Genomic DNA, 20,400 nt, shown 5'->3' on the forward strand with positions numbered 1-20,400 from the left:
AGATCAAAACTCCAGGCTCCTTCAGCACTAGTTGATACCCAAATAAGTAAGGCCCAAGGGTAACCCAAAAGGAGGCTCTGTCCTCCAAATGCCAGGGAATGCTAAGGAAGGCCCAGAGCAGTAGCTTCCCTTCCTTCCATCCCCCCCCCCACCTCCCACCCCCCAATCTTTGACAGAAGTTTTCAGGTCACCAAGAGACAAGACACCAAAGACACCAGACAGAGTTCTCCCAGCCTCTTTATCCCCTGTGGCATAGGATGCTAAGCCTACTGGGCAATATCTGCCCTGCCTTCAACTCTCTGAGCCAGACCTGCTTTCCAGCAATCAAGGGCAGCCACATCTGACAACCGGGTCTCTGCAGGCATGGAAGGAGCTGGCTACATACCAGGAGGGTGTTCTGAACCCTTCCAATGGCCTTGCCTTCCATCCATCCCTCTAACCTCATTTGGGACCCCGGAAGAGTTTTTTGTGTGTTCTAATAAAACCCCAGAAAGCAGGCCAGCATAATCTCTAAACAAAGAGCTCTGAAAGAGAGATTCTCAGATGTGACATCTTTTCCTTCTTCAATGTTTTCCTTTCCTTACCTCCTGGGCTTCCCAAAACATGTAGTCGCAAACTGCCTGGCACCCTTTCCTCCCAACATAAAGGACAAAGCATGTGGCTGCCAAGAGGTCCCAGGACCAGAGGGGCATTCACCCTAAGAGAGCAGACAGGATAGTTTCAGCAGCTATCCTAACTTTGGCTATTCCTATGGTGCCCCCAGAAAAGACGGACTTCTCCCACACTCGCTTTGGTTCCTGCCAGTGTGTTGACATCTTAATTACTGTTCCTGAGTCACTGCCAGGAGATCTAATTGATGTCTGCATAATTAACCTAACCGAATGGAAAGCCGTAGATTTAGAATTAAAACACGATTCTCCTTTCATCTGTGTATCAAGACAGCCTGAGACGGGACAACATGGGTAATTATCAGAATAATTTAAGCTAGAAGATCTAACTTGAAAGGAAAGGGAAAAAAAATTGTGAGGTCACATTTGCTGGGTAATTGTTGAAAAAATATGTCCATCACCAATATTTGTAAATGTTCCCAACCAAATGATTGGCATTAAAAGCACCTGACTGATTTAATATATGACAATAAAATATGTATTTCTATGTGAAATAATTGAAGCCTTCTCTCCCTCATGGAAACCCCCAACTCCAAAACCTGGGACCACCGAGGTAGCAGCAGATCAAATCTTTTGGAAACTCAGTCTTTTACTTTGAAATTTCATTATGTTAAATTTCCAAATACCAATGGATACATTTCAGAATACCAAATCTGTTTTTAAATTATTTTATGGACCTTTCTAAAATATATTATGCCACCTCTTGTTTCCTCTTCTTTTAGCTATTCTCTTTGAATCTCAGGATCATCCCAGAAGTGACAAAACAACAGCATGAGAGGGACAGTAGAACCCTGAGGGACAGGAAGTTGGAGTTTGAGATTTACAGCATCACTTGCCCTTCCAAATTGTACCACTAGTCTTTTGGGGTTTTATAATTCTTCTGTCTCCAGCTCCTCCGGTCAGGAGTTATTTAACAACCTTCAGTGCTATCGGTGTGACTTGAGGCTTCTCATTTAGTTCAACTTAATTACATTTAATATCATGCACTGACTGTGTGCATTTTGTTTCCTTTTTTTTTCAACAGGCACCTCCCACTCTTGGTTTCAGAACAGTCCCCATCTGAATCCTTGAAATCTAAATGAGTGACATCCTCCTGGAATAATCCCTGCTCTTAGGATCTTTGGGACTTCTGAGCCCATCAAATTCAAAACCTCCACCCAAAGAGGAATCTTGGCTAAAATATCCTCCCACAAGACTGTCAATGACCTGACCGAAATCTCAAAATGGGCATTTCACACCCGTGTGCAGCAGTCCACTTAATTTGTTAGGACATTCACACCTGTGTGGATTCGGAATTCTGACCCCCCTACCCACCCAGCCACCCCTCAGTCCTCTAGGGTGACACTGAATAAGGACATGCCACATCCAGAGATGGGAAACAAGGCGCACAATCCCCTAACATCTGAGGATCCTCCAGCCAACCTTTGTATGCCATGGCTTCTTGGCCTGTTACCGTCTTGTCCTTGCTCCTCTAACACAATCCTGGACCAGCAGTATCGGCATCACCTGGGAGCCTGTTAGAGCTCACAGGCTGCACCAGATCCACTGAACCAGATCTGCATTACTACAGGATCTTGGAGTGCTCTGTGTGCACAGTGAAGTCCTGGATGAGGCTCACTTCACCTACCCCTCTTTTGAAGGAGGATGCCCAGGACTGAACATCACACACCTCGGGACTCTCACCTCCACCGACCCAGCCTGGGGGTCCACCAAGGCAGCCACTGGCCCTGTTAAATGTTTCACTTCAATGGCCCTCCCACAGAAACCCTTCTGGGCCCAGGTTTGTTTGCGGGCCCACCCAGCACACTCTCATAGCCCCACAGCACACACCCCACATCTCCATTTCTCTATAGTGTGGTCTATCTGAACCCATTGTTCTGTCTTTTTTCCTCTGGAGCTCGTTTTTGGCTGATTGTCCAACTGAAAGCGTGTTAGAGATTAATTAATACAGCACTGCAATGACTGCTGATCCATCTGCATCCATCCCCTGCCTTTCCAGCCATGCTGCTTTGAACCCAGGTGATCCATATTATTTATACAAGCATTCAGATAACATCTGGATGATCTCAAAGCTTCAAGAGAAATCTTAATTTTTCGGAACAGTTTACAGCCTCCCTTTCTTCAATATTCTATCAATTTCATGTGGTCTTGCAATTTTCATTTCAGAACACAAGATGGCAGCAGAGTATAGACCAAACAGCAAGTTGCTAAGCTAAGAAAAATTGACAACTGGGCAAGGTTTATTTCTTTTTCTAACTTCTTATTTGATTTTTCATGGTTGGTCTGACCTTGTCCCTCCAAGGATCCACTGTCAATTGTCTATAAGGACTGAAATTATCTTAAAAACCAATGCATTTTGACGTGCTAATACTTAAAATAATTTAGATTTCAAAGATACTAGAATCCAAAAGAATGACTGAAAAAAAGTGGAGACAAAGCCTTCCCAGAACCTGTCACATGCTATGCCTTTGGTGACTACGATCGTGCCAGCTTTTTACTACTTAATTAACATCTCATATTCATTAAACAAATACTAATTAGAAGCCTACCATGTGTCAGGCACTCTGTTCTAGGTACTGGGGATAAAATAGTGAATGAAACAGATGACGTTCTTGCTCTTACGGAATCTCTTTTCTATCAATAAACAAAAGATGAATACATATATAATGTCAGGTTATGAAAGAAAATAAAGTGGAATAAAGGCTGTGTGGTCGAATACAGTATTCACTAACCACATGTGGCTTTTTTTTTTAATTTTAAACTTTTTATTTTCAAATACTTTCAAACTTACATTCCAGTTACAAAAATAATACGAACCCCATACAGAGAACTCCAACATACCTCTATCCCCATCCTGAGACCCAGATCCACCAATTTTATCATTTTGTCACATTTGCCATATCATTCATCCATCCATCAATCCATCAATCTATCTATCCATCCTTCTATCTATCAGTCTATTGGTTTATCAATCCATTTGTTGAACATTTGATACATCCTGTTCCTTGAACGTTTAATACGACCAAGTACATTTCCTAAGAGCAATAATATTCACTTATGTATTCACCTTAATTGCAGTTATCAAGTTTGAGAAATGTAATGTTCATATAAAGCTTGAAGTCTATATTCCAATTCTTTCATATGTCCCAATAATGTCCTCATAAGCCGTCCTCTCCTCCCATCCCTTTAATTCCCGTTGTCTCTTTAGAGGCTCTTTTTCTTTTTTTTTATTGTGTGAGCATATATACAACATAACCTTCCCCATCTCAGTCACTCTCAAGTGCACCATTCGGTGGGATTAATCATGTTCACTATGCTGCAGTACTCTCACCACTTTCTATTACTAAAACTTTCTCATCTCCCCAAACAGAAACCCTACCCCCATTTTGCATTCCCCACGCACCCTTACCCTAACAACCTGGACTCTAATTTCTGTCTCTGTGAGCTTCCATATTCTCCAGTATTTTCTTTGTAGTTAGCATGGGGCTTAAATTTCACATAAATCTATAACAATCTCATTTACTTTGATAACTTAACTTCAATAGTAAGCACAAGCTATATTCTTATAACCCTCTGTCCCCCTCCTTTATATAACTCTGGTCACAAATTACATGTTTATACATTATGAGTCTAAAACCACTGAATTATCATTACGTTTTATGCATTTGCCTTTTAGATTTTAGAGGAAGTAAAAAGTGGAATTACAAACCAAAAACACAATATATTGGCACTTATAATGACCCCTGTCATTACCCTTACCAGAGATCTTTATTTCTTCATATGGCTTTGATCTGTTGTCTAGTGTCCTTTCCTTTCAACTTGCAGAATACTCTATCATCTCCTATAGAGCTGATCTAGTGGTGACAAATGCCCTCAACTTTTGTTTATCTGGGAATGTCTTAATCTCTCCCTCATTTTTGACAGACGGTTTTGCTAGATATAGAATTCTTGCTGGCTGTTTTTCTTTTCAGCACTTTAAGTATGTCATCCCACTGTCTTCTTGCCTGCATGGTTTCTGGTAAGAAATCAGCATTCAATCTTATAGAGGCTCCCTTGTACATGAGACGGTGCTTCTCTCTTGCATAGAGATTAAACTCTATGATTAGATTTGATTTAAAGTTAAGTTTGATTAAAATATGCTGCAACATGTACGTCTGGCTACCACCCGACAGACTGGGCCAGACACACACGCTTCCAGTTCATGCATGAGAGTTACTATGCTCCTTGCAGAACTGGGACCAGGGATCCAGTTGGGTGAGTGGGCCAGCTCCACACTGAGTCAGTACAGGGCAATGGAGGGACCAGCCAGGCATGAGCTCCCACAGCTTTTAAGTAGTCTTTTTCTTGATTCGGCGCTCACACCGTTACTACAGCCATTTAACTGTTTTCTGGAACTTTGAGAAAGATGGCTCTACCAGCACTTGCTGGTTGTTCAAAGCTCCTGTTGGACAAAATCCTGAACCATCTCACTCCACCATCTTGACTGGAGTAGGGCCTGCCTGTTTATTTTCAATAAAATTTAAAATTCAGTTCCTCAGACACACAAGCTACATTTCAAGTGTTGTGTAGCTAGTGGCTACTGTAATGGACAATGTAGATATGGGACATTTCCATCATTGCAGAATGTTCTATTGGACAGCAGTGGGAGAGACAGTTGCAGAGGGTGGTATTTTAAATAGAGTGGTCAAGGAAGTACTTGCTGAGGAAGTAACATTTGAGGAAAGTCAGGGGTGAGCCTTATTACACTCTGAGGAGTGAGCTTTTCAGATGGAGGAAACAGCAAGCGCAAAGGCCCAGGGGCATGCTTGGCACAATATAGGAACAGCAAGTGGGGGCAAAAGCAGAGTGAGTGAGGAGGTGAGTGGATGGAGAGGGACTTTGAGAGGAAGTCAGAAGCCACAGCATGCTGGATCTTCTAGTTCATGGAAATAAATAATCTTGACTTTTATTTTTAGTGTGATTGGAAGCCAATGACTGCTCTGAGCAGAGGAGTAGAAGGATCTTGTTTACATTTGGTTCCATGCTAGGTACTGTGGATAAGGGGGTCCTGTGAGGAGAGTGGCCCGTAGGGGAAGCAGAAGACCTGTGAGGAGGCAACTGCAGTAGTCTCAGTGAGAGATGATGGAGGCTTAATCTCAGGTGGGAGCAGTGAAGACAGGGAGAAATGGTCATCTTAAAGTCTTGAAGGCAAGACCTAAAAATGGACTGAATGTGGTGGTTGGGGACAGAGGACTCAAAGGTGACTCTGAGGTTTCTGACCTGAGCAGCTGGGTCACTGTGGCACTGTGGTGTCAGCTGTCTGATGGAGAAGGGCAGTTTCAGAACAATGATAGGGATGAGAGCCTAATTGGAGCTTGATCTATTGCAAAGTGGAGAACTGCATATAGGGAGTATAGATATCTCTTTCAAGGGTGTGTGTGTGTGTAAAGGAGATACTGTGAGTAAATGGGGCAGAAGCTGAAGGAGGATGTGGAGACAATCAAGGCTTTTTTAAGTTGGAAGACATCACAGTATGTTCATGTGATGATGGGGCCATTTCCTGGGTTGGGGGGCACCGGCAGAGGAACGGGTTTTGGTAAAATCCATTTTAGGCATTGTGAGTTTAAGATGCTCACTGAACAACAAGGTGGTGATGTTATATGGGCTGTTATCAAACACAACCCCAGAAACATCTACCACTCAGCATCCATTCATTCACCAGCTGGGCCGATCAACTCTGAACCAGGCAGAGAGACTACAACACCAGCTCTGAGGTCAGGCACGTGTGTAGCTGGGGATGGGGGTAGAGGGTTGCCTAAGGCAATTCCCTTAATTTAATTTAGCCTCAGTTTCCCATGTGCAAACGGAAATAATAATGAAGGCTACCTTATAGGGTTGATGTAAGAATTTGATGAAAATGTAAAGTACATGACTAGAGATCATGTCAAAATTAAATGACAATAAAGGTAACGGGTGCTCTAACCAGGCACAGGCAATGGGCTGAAGGAGCACCAAGGAAAGTCAATGTCACAGTGCATCAGTGCCTCAAAGTCCAGGTAGTAAACCCGGGGATAATTTTGCCCCCTTAGGGATATCTGGCAATGTCTGGAGATATTTTTGTTGTGATAACTGGAGGGAGGGCCAGTGCTTTTGGCTTCTAGTGGGTAGAGGCGAGGGATGCTGCTAAACATCCTACAATGCACAGGATAGCACCCCACAACAAAGAGTTATCCCACCTAAAATGTCAACAGAACCAAAGTTGAGAACCTTGGTACAGACCAGTGGAGATAAGGCCATAATCATCAGGTTCATATTGAAGTAATTACCAACTGGTCAAAGAGAGATGTGAAGTAACTCTGGAAGGATATGTAAAAGCAAATGTATTTTGGCTTGGTCTAAAGAGTAAATGATTTCCATATTTTCTACTTCTTTGTGTAGACACACAAAGTGATGGACCCTAGGATCAGCTTCTCAGTCTCCTTGATATTGGGGAACCCACCCCACACCCACACACAAGTCTCTAAGGAATCAATGTTGAACCTTCTCAAGAAATACATTATATAATCCAAAATCAAGTAACAGAACTGTTGACATGTATTTAGCAAAAGAGTTCAGAACTGAGATTGAAATCACCTGGGTCTTTGTTTTATCTCTGCTTATACCAAATGAGCCATATAGCCTCAAACTTGACTTTTCTGAGCCTATTTCATCAACTATATGATGAAGAAGAGGGTCTCTAACTTCCTGTCATGCTATAATCTACCAAGATTTGAAGCCATGAAACAACAAAGGAACCATTTTTTTCTCGATGTTTGCATTCAGGGTCAGCAAATACGAGATTAAATTCAGCCAAGCTCTAACCTAGCAGAACAGCCAAGAGCACAGATGCTGCCTGGGTTCAAATCCCACTTCTCCTTATTTGCTGTGTGACTCTGGGCAAGTTACTCAACCTCCCTGTGCCCTGGTTTCCTCCCCTATAGAGGGATAAGAGTACCTACAGCACAGGGTGTATACAGCAGGCAGCGCATGTAAGGGGCCTGGAACAGCAACTGGCTAGCAGTGTCATGCTTGCTACTATCACACGTATAACTTGGTCCCCTTAAATCATTTAAGTAAAAGGAAATGAAGAATTTGACTATCTTTTTTATTCCATCCTTCACAACTTTGAATCACTTACATTTGTTAAAATTAAATTTTTATCTAAGGTAATATAAGAAACCTCACCATTATGTTGCCACACCTAAGTACCCCGAGAGTGAAACGGCTTTTACCTGCCACCCTGACCACAGAACGTGGCTGGAACTTGATTTGCATGTAAGAGACAAACTGGCACGTGAAAATCTGAATTTGAGAAACATATAAAGGAGGGCGGGAAAGTGGCTTGAACCACACAGTAATTCTTTGCTGAGCTCTTTGAATAAGCTCCCCTATGAGCAGATTTTGTAAGACAGGATAGTATGAAGGTATAAAGGGCGAGGACTGTCCCTGTCCCTGAGCCCGGTCCCCAAGACCCCACCCCTTCCGGATGTCCAGGTCGCGGACCTGGCTCACCATGGCAACAGCCCCAGCTGGAACAGCAGCCACAGTCAAAGGAGACCTGCCCAGGGCCAGAGCAAGAGGACTGGGAGAATCTGCAAACAAGAGCAACAGGTGCGCTTCTCTGCCACCAGAGCAGGATGAATGAAAGCAGGCTGAGAGGAAGGGAAAGCATTTGCAGGTGCCATGTCCCCATGGGATGAGAAGGGTCAGTGGGTTTTTGCATGAAGTTGGCGTGGCAAGAGAACCAGGAGAATCACCTGTGAGGTTTGGGGCGATTTTGGAAACAGAGGTCTGGCAGGTGCTTTGTGTCTAGAGTTTCCTGAAGTTTGGTGCCTCCCAGATGCACCCACACCAGGAGACACCCGCCCTCCAACACACACACACAAAACCCGTGAAGGAGGACTTCAAAACATCCCTATGACCCATAATGGAGATGGGGAGAGGGGTAAGCAGGAGGTGGCAGGCCACTCCAGAAGTCATCGTACACCTGAGGGGACCCAGATGGGGCCACAGCATGAATGGAGTCTCCCCCTCAGCCCCCTTTCAGGATATACACAGTCTTCAGTGAGCTCGGGAAATAGCTCTCAGGCAGGTTCCACTTCTGTGCCGAAACCGGGGCACCAAAGGGCCTGGCTACCTTGGCAGAGTCAGGGAAGACAAAACTATCCAAAGAGAAAACACATATGAACAACTCAAGGAAGTGTCCTATTCTAGCAAAATGTGTATTTGAGTTCCCCATACCCCACCCACTGCATCAGGTTGAGGACCCCGAGGCAGGCCTGGAACAGAGGCCAAAGCTTAAGCCATTACAGCAGGAAAGTGCACTGGCCAGAGAGCCTAACTGCAGGCCCATCTGTGCTTAAGCAAACTTTCCCTAAGTGGCTGGCACACAAAGATGAAAAGGCCAGCAGGGCCCGACCATGTCAGTCACCATCTCCCCATTGGCCTAACCCTGCCCTATGAGGCACAGAAGCCTGGATACAGAGTTTAGTACCTTTGTCTCCCAGCACGGGGGTTGCTCAGACCACTTTGAGTTATAGGAAGTCTCTGCAGGTTGCCTTCCCATGGGTCCCTTCCTTGATGACAGAACCCACATTCAGCCCAGCCCTCAGGCAGCCAATGCTCAGGAGACACAGAGCATTACGATCAGGCTAAGTTAACCACAGCCACCCATACCCATTTCCCAGCGGTCGGTTCAAGGAGGCCAGGTGACCCGTTCTGGCCAATGAGATAGAACAGGAAGTATACCCAGAAGCTTCTGGGAAAGGTTTTCCTCCATTTTAAAAAAAGAAGAACAGCACAAAAAGCCTGACCCTTCTTTCCCTGCCTTTTTACATGGATGTGGGGATGTGATGGTTGGAGTGTGATAGGCATTTGGGGACCCTGAAGGAAATGACAAAAACTGCCCTGACATCTTGGACCTGCTGTACTAAGCAGCCCCATCTCCAGGCTTCTTATGTGAGATAACTAGAGGATTTTATCATTTGAGCCATAACTAGATGATTTTATTGTTTGAACCCTTGCTCCTCAAAGCTTGCTCTGCAGAGCATCAGCATCACCTGGGATCTTATCAGAAATGCACGATCTCAGGCCCTTCCTCAGATTTAAATCAGCATCCATGTTTTAACAAAAGCCAAAATGATTCATGTGCACATGAAAGTCTTAGAAGTGCTGGTTTACACCACCTTTAGTCAGGGAGCCCTATTGCAGCTGGAAGGAGAGCCAGTCCAGGAGCTCTTTTCCTCTCCTTACACTCTCCTCAGCCCTCACAATTCATTCTACTCTTTTGGATGCAGACACAGGACTTATCTTCACAGGGTACACATCTTTATGTTCCTGCTTCCAACCCCCTCCTGGGAAAAATAATGAACCTACATAGAGCACCAAGCCCATAATTATATGCCCATCCACATTATCAGTCAAAACTCCCACAGTCAAGGTCCTACCCAGTAATAGCCAAGTTATTACAAATAGAATTATATTGTTGTGGTCCTCATTAACTATTCATGGGGCCCTGGTGGTGCTCTGAGATCTAAAAAGATTAAAATATCAGAAAGGATTCTTAGGAAATTTACCGTCTCAAGCAGGCATCTTGGGCCAAATGCCTGAGGGTGCAGCCTAGGTGAGATTCCTAGAAAATAATCCCTTATCCCTGATTTTATATATTCTATACAGCTGACTAAAAGGGATTTTAAGAGTTTTGTATAAATATTGAAAAGCAGAGTATCCTTGCCAAAAATGGTACATTAGCAATTAAAGAGAGAGGAGGATTAACAGTAATGGTACATTAGCAATTAAAGAGAGAGGAGGATTAACAGTTTATCCATGTCCTCATAAAATGCCCTTCATCAAAATCTCTGCAGAATGTTACAATCTACTTGGCATGGTTTAATGCATGAGGAGGTGAAAGAAGTAAGGGTCAAGGCTGAAGTTTCCTCTCTCTCTCTCTCTCTCTCTCTCTCTCTCTCTCTCTCTTTCTCTCTCTCTCTCTTTCTCTCTCTCTCTCTCTCCCCCCCCCACTCCTCGTCCTTCCCTCCCTCCCTTTTTCCCTCCCTCCCTTCCTGCCCTCCTGCCTTCCTTCCTCTCTGTGCCCTTAACTAACCCCTAACATATAGGATGTCTGGAAGAAACTGAAACAGAACCTGAGGGATTCATGTTATTGCAATTAGACAGCTAGACATTAGACCTTGGAAACTTGTTGGAGAGATTTCCTGTTGCTTCCTTGGACTAAGGGCACTTTTTGAAAATAAAGAGTTCTAAGAACTTAACCTCAAGCCCTCAAGTAGCTCACAAGAGTACACTTTCATAGGGTAGTGCTAACACATGTGAACATGGGTAGTGAGAGGACAATAGGAGATTGTTGTTATTTACCTTTATTAAATGAGCTGGACTTAAGACTCCCGGGGGAAATGTAATCACGATTTTAGAAGATATTCTAAAATATAGATATCATATTATATCTAAAATATAGATATCAAACTTATAAACTGAGTTTGATAAGTATGAATCCTGCTTTAAGGTTGTCTTTGTTGACAATTTACTGTCTGCAGTAAATTATTAAACATCTACCCTTTCAAATAGCTGTTTCAAAAGGAATTAACAGAAGGAGGGGGGAAAACCACAATTATCAAGATGACCCAGTATCTAGAATTTTAAAGACTAAAAAATTTCAGACTTGTGGCCTCTTGACAATATCTGGCTAAACTGACTGTGTGGATACTTTTTCTTTTCCTGGAAAATGCTGAAATGGATACTGAGAGCCACCCTCACTTGTAAAAACCTAAAATCACAACAGAGATGTTTCCAGGAAGAAAACACTCTTGAGATGCATTTTCTCCATTATGTACCAATGTTCTTAACTGACTTGATCAAAATTGGCCAATTACCTAAACAAGGCCTATATCACCATACTTTTTCTTTAGTGCTTTCATGTAATACTGATATCCATATTTCTTAATTACTTCATAATTTTTATCAATTTTTAAAGTAGTACAACCAATATACAAATACATTATGGATACTTAGACCATTACCCTCTAAGAGCTTTGCAAGACCTTTCTGGTGCAAGAGAAGTCTTGCTGAACAGGGAGAATTTTGTATTATAGAACCACTGACATTTCTTGTTATCAAAGTAGCTGTGAAAAAAGAAACTTAGGGAATGGAGATGAAAAAGTTACTGGACAGGTTTATTTTAGAGGTGGAATGGGCAAGGCATGTGCTTGGCCATTTTTTATTCTTCCAGATTTTCCTTGCCCCACTTGGAGGCATCATTCACTGCTCTGTCCTAGTCACTTTCAGCTGTTTAATATCTAGACAAGTCTGATTCCTTCCCAGAACCAATGAGAGGCCAGAAAGAGGGTACATTTTGTGTCCTGGGGGAAGCTGTGACTTGTCCCACCACTATTTCTCCTGGATTCCAAGGGTCTCCAAGGGCCCTGGAGCTGTAGCACCTGTGTTGGGAGACTGGGGAAATGCCTGCACTATATGTCTGCCAAGTCTGTCTATCCATCCTATTCCCTTCAGTTCTGATTCCAGAGTAGTAATCCATTCCTTCTTTTCCACTTATTCTGGGAGAGGTTTTCTTAAATGACCCTGCTCCATCTTCCATCTCTCCTCCCACCCTGCTTGCCCGGCATTCTTTGTCGGATGTAATATCCCTCACTGGCCTTAAATAACCTGGCCTGTCCACTTCCATCCTGTTAGAGCTGCTCTCTGATCAGCCTCACTTTTCCAGCTCCTGCTTGCTTCCGCCTCTCCCTCCCCAGGGCCCTGCCAACACCCACAGTATGTTCCAACCCCACCAAGGGAGCAAAGACTGGCAGAAAAGCAATTAACACCGATCTTTCTGCAAGTTGGAAATTCTCATAATTAAAACTTCTTTTCTAAGATCTCAGGAGTCTAAATAATCCTAAGGGAAGAAAAGAATGAGCACCTTATCAGTAAATGTGATCAGTAGAAACAGATAAACTTAATAATATAGGCCTAAAATTTTACTCCTGGGTCCAGTTATCAGATATAAACATTTCTGTTGATTAAAACAACATGATAAGCTTCCTATAGTCATTAAGAGTTCTTAGTATTTTGGAAAGTCTCTAAAAGCAGCAACAGTTACAATCAGCCATGTAATCAAGAGTTATTTCTAATATAATCACTTTCCTAAGGTCAGCCAGACAGATCTTAACACAGGTAGCAGCCATCTATTAAAGGAAGAAACAATTGGTTTGACAATTCATTTGACAAAAAAAAAGCTCAATACAAGTGCAAAACACTAAATTAAAGGCAACTGATGAGCATTAATTGACGGACAGCCGTCACCATGGTGATATTTACTAAAATTAAGTCTCAGGAGGCCGACCAAGTTTGCAATACAATTATCACTATCGATAAGTTTAGAGATAACCGATTTCTAAGCCCAGATGATGAGCCAACTGTCAAATCCAACACTGTCCTGATCTTTGTCTGAAGAAGCAAAAATCACTAGCATTAGACAACATTTAGACTTCTGAAGTAACAATATACTGAATTTTAATCACCCAGAAAAAGGAAAAATATTTTTTACAAATGTGACAGACCTATCTATTTTGATAAATGCAAGCTGACAAATTATCCACAAGACAAAATATTTTAATCTATTCCACAAAAGATGGCTCAAATATATAGCTTTCTGTGGCTTCTGAAGGAGCCATATTACCACACACAAAAAAAGGTTTTTTTACTTAAAAAAAGGGAAAGGACTTCCCTTGAAATCAGAAAACAGAAAAAGATTCAAGTATCAGTTATGTTCAACACCAATAAACAATTCACATATTTAGACTAAGAAATAATAGTGACTCTGCAGTTTTGCCTCTGACACATACACACACATACACACACATACAAGTGCACCCACACACACACACACACACACACACACGCACGCGCTTCATTGCCCCTAAGCACACAAAGCACATATGTACTGACATTTAAGTGAATGAAGACTTGCAAAATGAATTCTCAGAGGCAGTTAGCTTGTCTACACTAAACACTATCCTTGAAGTTTTTCTACTTCCTCAAGCAAACTTCTTCATGCAATCCAAACTGGTGCTGACTTTCTCCATTTTAAAACTGCTGAGAAATACATCCCTTAACACAAGTGAGAGACTCTGTTGTCCAAGGGATAAGATGGCTTAACAGGACCTTGTTGAGAAAAGGCAATCTCAGCTAACTATCCCCAGAAGAAAATGACCCCATAGGGCAAATGATCTTGTTCCACATACTTGTGTAATCATTATAATGCTTTAGTAGACACGTGCCTAAAACATTCAGCCCAAGGCTGACCCAGGCCCCTTATAAGAATCTCTCCTGCTTAGATAATTCAGTGAAAACATCAGGGAGTCACTAAAAAACACAGCTCTGTTGCAATTACAACATGTCCATAATAAACACTGTTCAGCACATCACACATGAAGAACATCTGGGCTCAGAGCCAAAAGACAGATACAATGGATAGTGGTGATGGTAGTACAACATTGTGAATGTAATTAACACCACTGAATATATGTAAGTGGTTATATAAACACCAACTTTATACATGTAAGTTGTGTTAAAAAGGGAAATTTTTACGTCGTATGTATGTTACTAGAACAAAAATTAAAAGAAAAATCGTAGGACTATACAACACAGTGAACCTTATTATAAATGATGGACTATAGTTAATAGTATAATTAAAATATTCTTTCATCAATTGTAACAAAGGAACCACACTAATGCAAAGTGTTAATTAGAGGGGTATATGGGAACTCTGTATTTTCTGCATGATTTTTCTGAAAACCTATAACTTCTGTTTAAAAAAAATTTTTTTAAATAAATTTTTAAAAAGTGAGCGAAGAAAGGACAAGGATATCCAGCTAAGGCAGAAATGAAATTTTTCAAAGGAAGAATTATTTTATGATAATTCAGACAATTTAGGCAACCCGTCTAATTACTTCAGCAATTCTATGAATTTTGGCAAAAACAAGGTTGCTTGACTTGGTGGTCAACACAGAATTCATTTCACCAGATAATTAGTTTGACTCATTTAGTGTTTATTCTGCTTTTAGGAACAGTTTACAGACAAATGAATGCACTGGGATAATGTTTCCAGGAGGATGCAGAACCATGAAAATAAAAAGAAATAGGCTAAATCCCTGCACCACCACCCCCACCCCCCCAAAAAAAGGTGGCTCTTCTAGATCATTGTCTCCATTCATTATTGCTTTACTTGCAGCAATTCAGTTTTGAAGATAATTCTTGCTTACTCATGATATCCACATTAATATCAGAATTGTTTTTAATATAATAATAATAATAATAATAATGGCAGTGGCCACTGATGGAATGCATGCTATTTCCAGGGCAGCATGCTATGGTCTTTGTTCATTCATTCATTCAATTACTATTTATTGAGGGTCTACCACACAACATAAGGGTTCTAGGTTTCAGGGTGCAGTCTGATTAGAACAATGCCCCTGTTGTCATGAAACTTTTTTCCCAATAAGAGAAGAAAGAAAACAGATGACTATAGAATAATTCATCTATATATTATATATAGAATAATATAGATAGATATCAGATATATATTAGATACAGATATATTAGATATATATTTATATATATAATATTATACATCTTATAGAGATATATAATAGATAAATAAATATATCTATTATATATCTAATATATATTGATATATATTAAATATATATTAGATATAATAGATATCAGATGTATATTATATATAGAATAATTTAATCTATATAGAATATAAATATATAAATAATATTCATCTATATATTATATATAGAATTTATCTATACTTATTCTATATATATATTATATACAGAACAAATATAGAAAGTGGTGACTAGGGCTATGAAGAACAAAATCAGATAAAGATGCCTGAAAGTGACAGTGTGAGGTGTGCTTTCCAGCCAAAGATCACCAGGAACACTTTTAGTTGAACAAGTCAGAACTGTTTACTCATTGCAACAAGGGAGAATGCACACCGCTGAGCTCTGTGGAGCATCTAAGCAAGGGGGAGTTTAAAGGACTCATTATAGGATTTGGGCTATGTAAGGTAATTTAGGGTAGGGTTCAAGAAAGCAGAGCTTTGCTCTGGATTGGATGCTATCAGGAAGTTGAGGTAATTCCATGATCGGTATCTTAGTAATTCTTATCTAGAAAGTAGGAGGAATGAAGTGTGACAGTCACTCACAGTAGCCAGAAGGGGGATATGTGGCCATATTTGTAGTTTGGACTATATTCTTGTCTTTGTCTGCATTCAGACCTTATTATGAGGGGTCTTGCTTTTGTCTCAATCCATCACGGTCACAGAACAGCCTTGTCTGATGTGGCTATTCTACGAAATTTTTTATATTCAACAGAACACCACTGCCAAGAATGTGAGTTCCAGACAAGCTCCAGCTCTCAGGGGCTGATTTTCTCTTTCTCACACTCAATCCTCGCTCAACCTTATGAAACAGACACTAATATAAACAAAGAAAATAAAGCACAGGAAGACAAAGGACCTATCCTAGAGCCAGCAAAGAGGAGACCAGGATTCAAACTTCTGGCTCTAGATCTAGCCTTTTGTCCCCTCCACACAGAGGCCCCTTGACAAGGTGATATCTTCAAAAGTTCCAGAGGGGTGTTTCACTGAGGGTGGAGGTGGGGGGTAAAGCCTGGAGGGGAAGCTGCCAACAGTAAGCATCATCAGCCTCTGGGCCAGAGGACGTGCAAAACGCCCAAGAAATTAAGTCCACAGGCTTATTGTCAAAGTAAAGTACTTTTCTCCCAGCATGGAAGAAACGTTTTCTATCTTATTTCAATTGGAAGGTTTATCATTCAATAAATTTAACCAAAACCAATTTATCTCAGCACTTATGAGCTACAACCAAAGTGTTAAATACTGGAACAATTAGTAAAAAAAATATATAAAGGGAATGTCCTAGTGGGTAAGATCAGTAGAGTATGAGGCGGTTAATATTTATTCTATCGCACATTTTAAACCCGCCCTCTCCCGCTGCAGCGACATCAAGGCTTACCAAGAGGTTTTCTGGCTTGAGATCGCGGTGGACGATGCTCTTATCGTGCAGGTGCACGAGCGCCTTACACAAGTCCAGGATCATGAGGGCGGCATCGCGCTCCGGGAACTTCACGCTTTCTATGATTGCGTCGAAAAGATCCCCTCCCTGCACGTACTCCAGGATTAGGTAGATTTCCGTTTCGGTTTCATACACTTCGTGCAACTGCACTATGTTGGGATGAGAGAGGCCCCGGATAATCAAGATCTCGCTGTCGACCATGTCCTCCTTCCCCTGGAGTTTGGACTTGTCGATGATCTTCATGGCGTAGGCCTGCCTGGTCTCGCGGTGCCTGCACTCCTTCACCACCGCAAAATTCCCGTCGCCGATGACCCGGCCCGCCTCGTAATGCTTCCGCACGTCGGCTGCGATGATGCCCACGGGGCGCGGCCCCCGGCCCGGCGGCCGATCTGGCTTGTTTTCTTCCGGCCTCGGCCTGGGCTCCTTTTTTACCCTGGTCGTTTCGTCGTCTCTGAGAACCGTCTTTCTCCGTCCTGGCCCACACGCCTTTTTCTCCTTCTCTGCCTCCTCCTCATCCCCTCGTGCCCCGGGGAGCTTCTCGGCGTCGGCCTGGCGCTCTCTCAGGAGCCAGCCCCCGCGCTTACTCCGGCCAGCGTTCCTGGCGTCTGTCTTCAGTGCCCGCAGCCCCTCCTCCGGGACCGGCTGAACTCCTGCGGCTTCCTTCTTAGCCTTGGCTGCAACCTGAGGATGGCCTTCCTGAACTTCCGGGTCTCCGTCCTCTTTCTTCTCCTTGTTCTTGCTGGGCCTCCTCAGCTCTTGGGTGGGATTCCTGAGACTGGCCCTGTGGCCGTCGCCCTTCCACAGCTCCTCCCCCCCAGGGGGGTTCACCTCAGGAGACCTCCTGCAGCTTCTCGTCCTCACCAGCTTCTCCACGTCGTACCTTTGACACTTCCCCATGTCCAGCTCACTGGTCCCCAAGGACAGCCTGTCCCTCTGTAGGTTCTGCTGGAGCTCTCTCTCTCTCTTGCACTTCTCACATCTGATAATCTCACCCGAGGTTTTTTCGATCTCCACCCCGAGGTGCTTCTCCCCGCTTACTGGCCTCTCTTCTACAGTGGCATCCCTGGGCGGCTTGCCACCGGGTTCAGGCTCCCAGTTCCCCCTCACCCACTTCTTCTGGCTCCTTGCCTTGTCCTCTGGCGTCGGCTCCACAGGGGTCTTCCCCTGAAGCCTGATGGCTGCCTTGGACCCTGCAGTCCCAGTGCAGCTCTTGGCAACCTCGGCTTCCCCACAGGGGTCACCCCCTTTCAGAGCCTTGCTAAAAAGTCTGCTCCTCAGCCTTGGGGAAGGCAGCCGGCTGTGCGGGGTCAACGTCAGGCCCCGGGCTTTGTTGGGGTACAGTTCTTCTACAGCAACCTGGATATTCTTCAACGTCAGTGGTTCTTTTCCCATGGCTATGAAAGCATCCCCTTCCCTAAAGAAATCAGAGACGCTCTTGATTTCCCTGCCCTTGAGGTTAAACAGTTTCCTGACATGATCATTCTTCCACCTTGGAAAGCCCAAGGCTTCTGAGATGTCGGCTATGAGCTGCTCGAACGTCTGCACCGACCGCTTGTTGAGGAGCAGGGTGATCTTCCGGAGCGGGTGGCTGCCCGGCTTCACCACGGTCACCACTCTGGGCTTCAGTGGGCTGCTCTCGGCCTGGACAGAGGGAAGGCCGTTCTGAGGGCTGAACATGGGCACAAGGGAGCTGCGTGGCCCCAGGAACGGTTTCTCCAGATTCCCTGGGCCAGCAGGCAGCCATGTGCCCTGAAGCTTCCGCTTGGTGATTCTTGAGCTTAAATATTTTAGAGAATGGTCACACAGGGCTCGATGTCCTGCAACAGGAAAGGGACACCAAAATATTAGTCAAGGTGAGTTCAAAGCTTTGCCCTTCACCAAAACTTTTCTAAAGATTATTGATTCTACTATTACAGTTTCTCAGTAAGATCTCTGAGTGTCTACTTGAAACAAGGAGCTATTACATGTTAGGTCTAATCCCCAGACTCTTCTGTGAGAGACCAGGAGTGCAGAATGGAGTTGGCACTGGGCTGGGGTGACTCCTCTAGGCCTCTGGGGCCCCTTAGGCCAGGCCCGACCCTGGGCGCACAACCCCCCTACCCTAGAGTGCACAGACCGTCGAGGATCTATGGCTAAGATAAATGGCCCAAGGTTTGCTTCCCAGGAAATGCAAATCTTACCCAACTCTTTGCTGAGAACAGTTCTCAGCTTGACTTCCAGTTCACTCGAGATGAGGCAGAATGTAAAGTGGATATGATCACAGCGTTTGAGACAGACCTGGATTTGAATCCTGGCACAGCCAATTCCTATTTATGTGAACTTGGGCAAATTACTTACATTTCAGTTTTTTCATCTATAAAGTAGGGATGATAACTACATTCTTCTCAGAATTTGGGAGGAGTAAATGATTATAGCTCACTAAACAGAGGGCTTGACACACAGTACGTACATAGCAACTGCCAGTTATTAATACTGTCCTTACTCTCTTAATACATAGTTTATATTATAACCTTATTTTAACAGCGAAGTAATCTATCAACAAAATAGAATTCTAGCGTACACAGCTTCACCTATAGCCACAAGAACTCAGGAATCAACATGATAGGGTGGGCATTTCTTACAGCTCTGATTGAGATTGTCTAGCATTATGGGTTCGGATGAGAAAGTTGAAGGAGATTTCAGTCTAGATATAGAAACTTTCTCCTCCAGATGGTTTTTTTCCTTCCTTGTTAAAAAACAGGAAAGAAAGAACTCAAATCAGATTAATCGTCAAAGTTTTAGTAATGAGAATGTGCATGAATAAAACAAGACTTTGTAGTTCCTGGTCACCTGTATCCAGCCACAATAAAACAGCTGAGGCAAAAGTGCTTCAGTTTTTCCCTATTTCTGTCTGGGTCAGGAGGGAAAACAGGAAAATGATAGAATGCATAACTTGGTAAAACCATGAGAGTGGGCTGTGAATTATTAAAGTTACCCCATAGGATCTATGTGTCATATCCTACACATAGGAATCTGCCATTTATGCTTCCTTTAAAAAAAAGTTAAAAATAATTACTTTCAAATGTATTTGAATCAACGACAGCAGAAACTCCAGTTATGCCAGGACAGGCAGTTTGGCCCAGCATATTTACACAGGATGATTTTTGTTTTTTTAATTATAAAATGCAATCTGTTCTGAGATGATTTCCATCTAGACACAGGTGTTGGATTAGATGACAAAGTAGTGGCTGGTACTGAACTTCCCACATGCCATAAATTTATGACCTTACAATCCCATTTACCATTAAACTATTTATTTGCAGACATCTCTTACCCCTCTTTTTCTCACAGCCTCTTTAATCTCTGTCTCCATTTCTGTCGCAGATAAACTGACGCTGAGAAAGAGAGAGAGAGATCTACAGCAGTAATACTAGTTTGTGTGTCCTGCACTGAAAAAATTAAGGAAGAATGTAGGGAAGGTGTCAAATGCATGTGTACCAAGGGACTGGGGTTCTCATTTCGTTTTCCTAATGGTGCTTCACACAGAGTAGAGCTCTCGATGCATGTGTCAGCTAATTGAATGGAGTCCCGATTATTTCCTCAGATGACTCAGT

The 20,400-nt window shown here is 43.0% G+C and overlaps 2 protein-coding genes across 2 annotated transcripts in view; both read right to left on the reverse strand.

Annotated features, from left to right (window-relative positions):
• Positions 1-20,400, reverse strand: part of DCLK3 (doublecortin like kinase 3) — a 58,104-nt gene that overhangs the window by 15,630 nt on the left and 22,074 nt on the right. Inside the window, exon 2 of the mRNA XM_037847101.1 lies at positions 16,748-18,624. Coding sequence (XP_037703029.1) covers positions 16,748-18,624 — 1,877 coding nt within the window. The remainder of the gene's footprint in view (positions 1-16,747; positions 18,625-20,400) is intronic.
• The window catches only part of TRANK1 (tetratricopeptide repeat and ankyrin repeat containing 1), a 220,691-nt gene continuing 218,782 nt past the window's right edge, over positions 18,492-20,400 (reverse strand). Inside the window, exon 27 of the transcript XR_005218462.1 lies at positions 18,492-18,624. The gene's annotated coding sequence lies outside the window, so the exon portion shown is untranslated. The remainder of the gene's footprint in view (positions 18,625-20,400) is intronic.

The sequence above is a fragment of the Choloepus didactylus genome, chromosome 1 (assembly GCF_015220235.1).
Source record: "Choloepus didactylus isolate mChoDid1 chromosome 1, mChoDid1.pri, whole genome shotgun sequence".
NCBI lineage: Eukaryota > Metazoa > Chordata > Mammalia > Pilosa > Megalonychidae > Choloepus > Choloepus didactylus.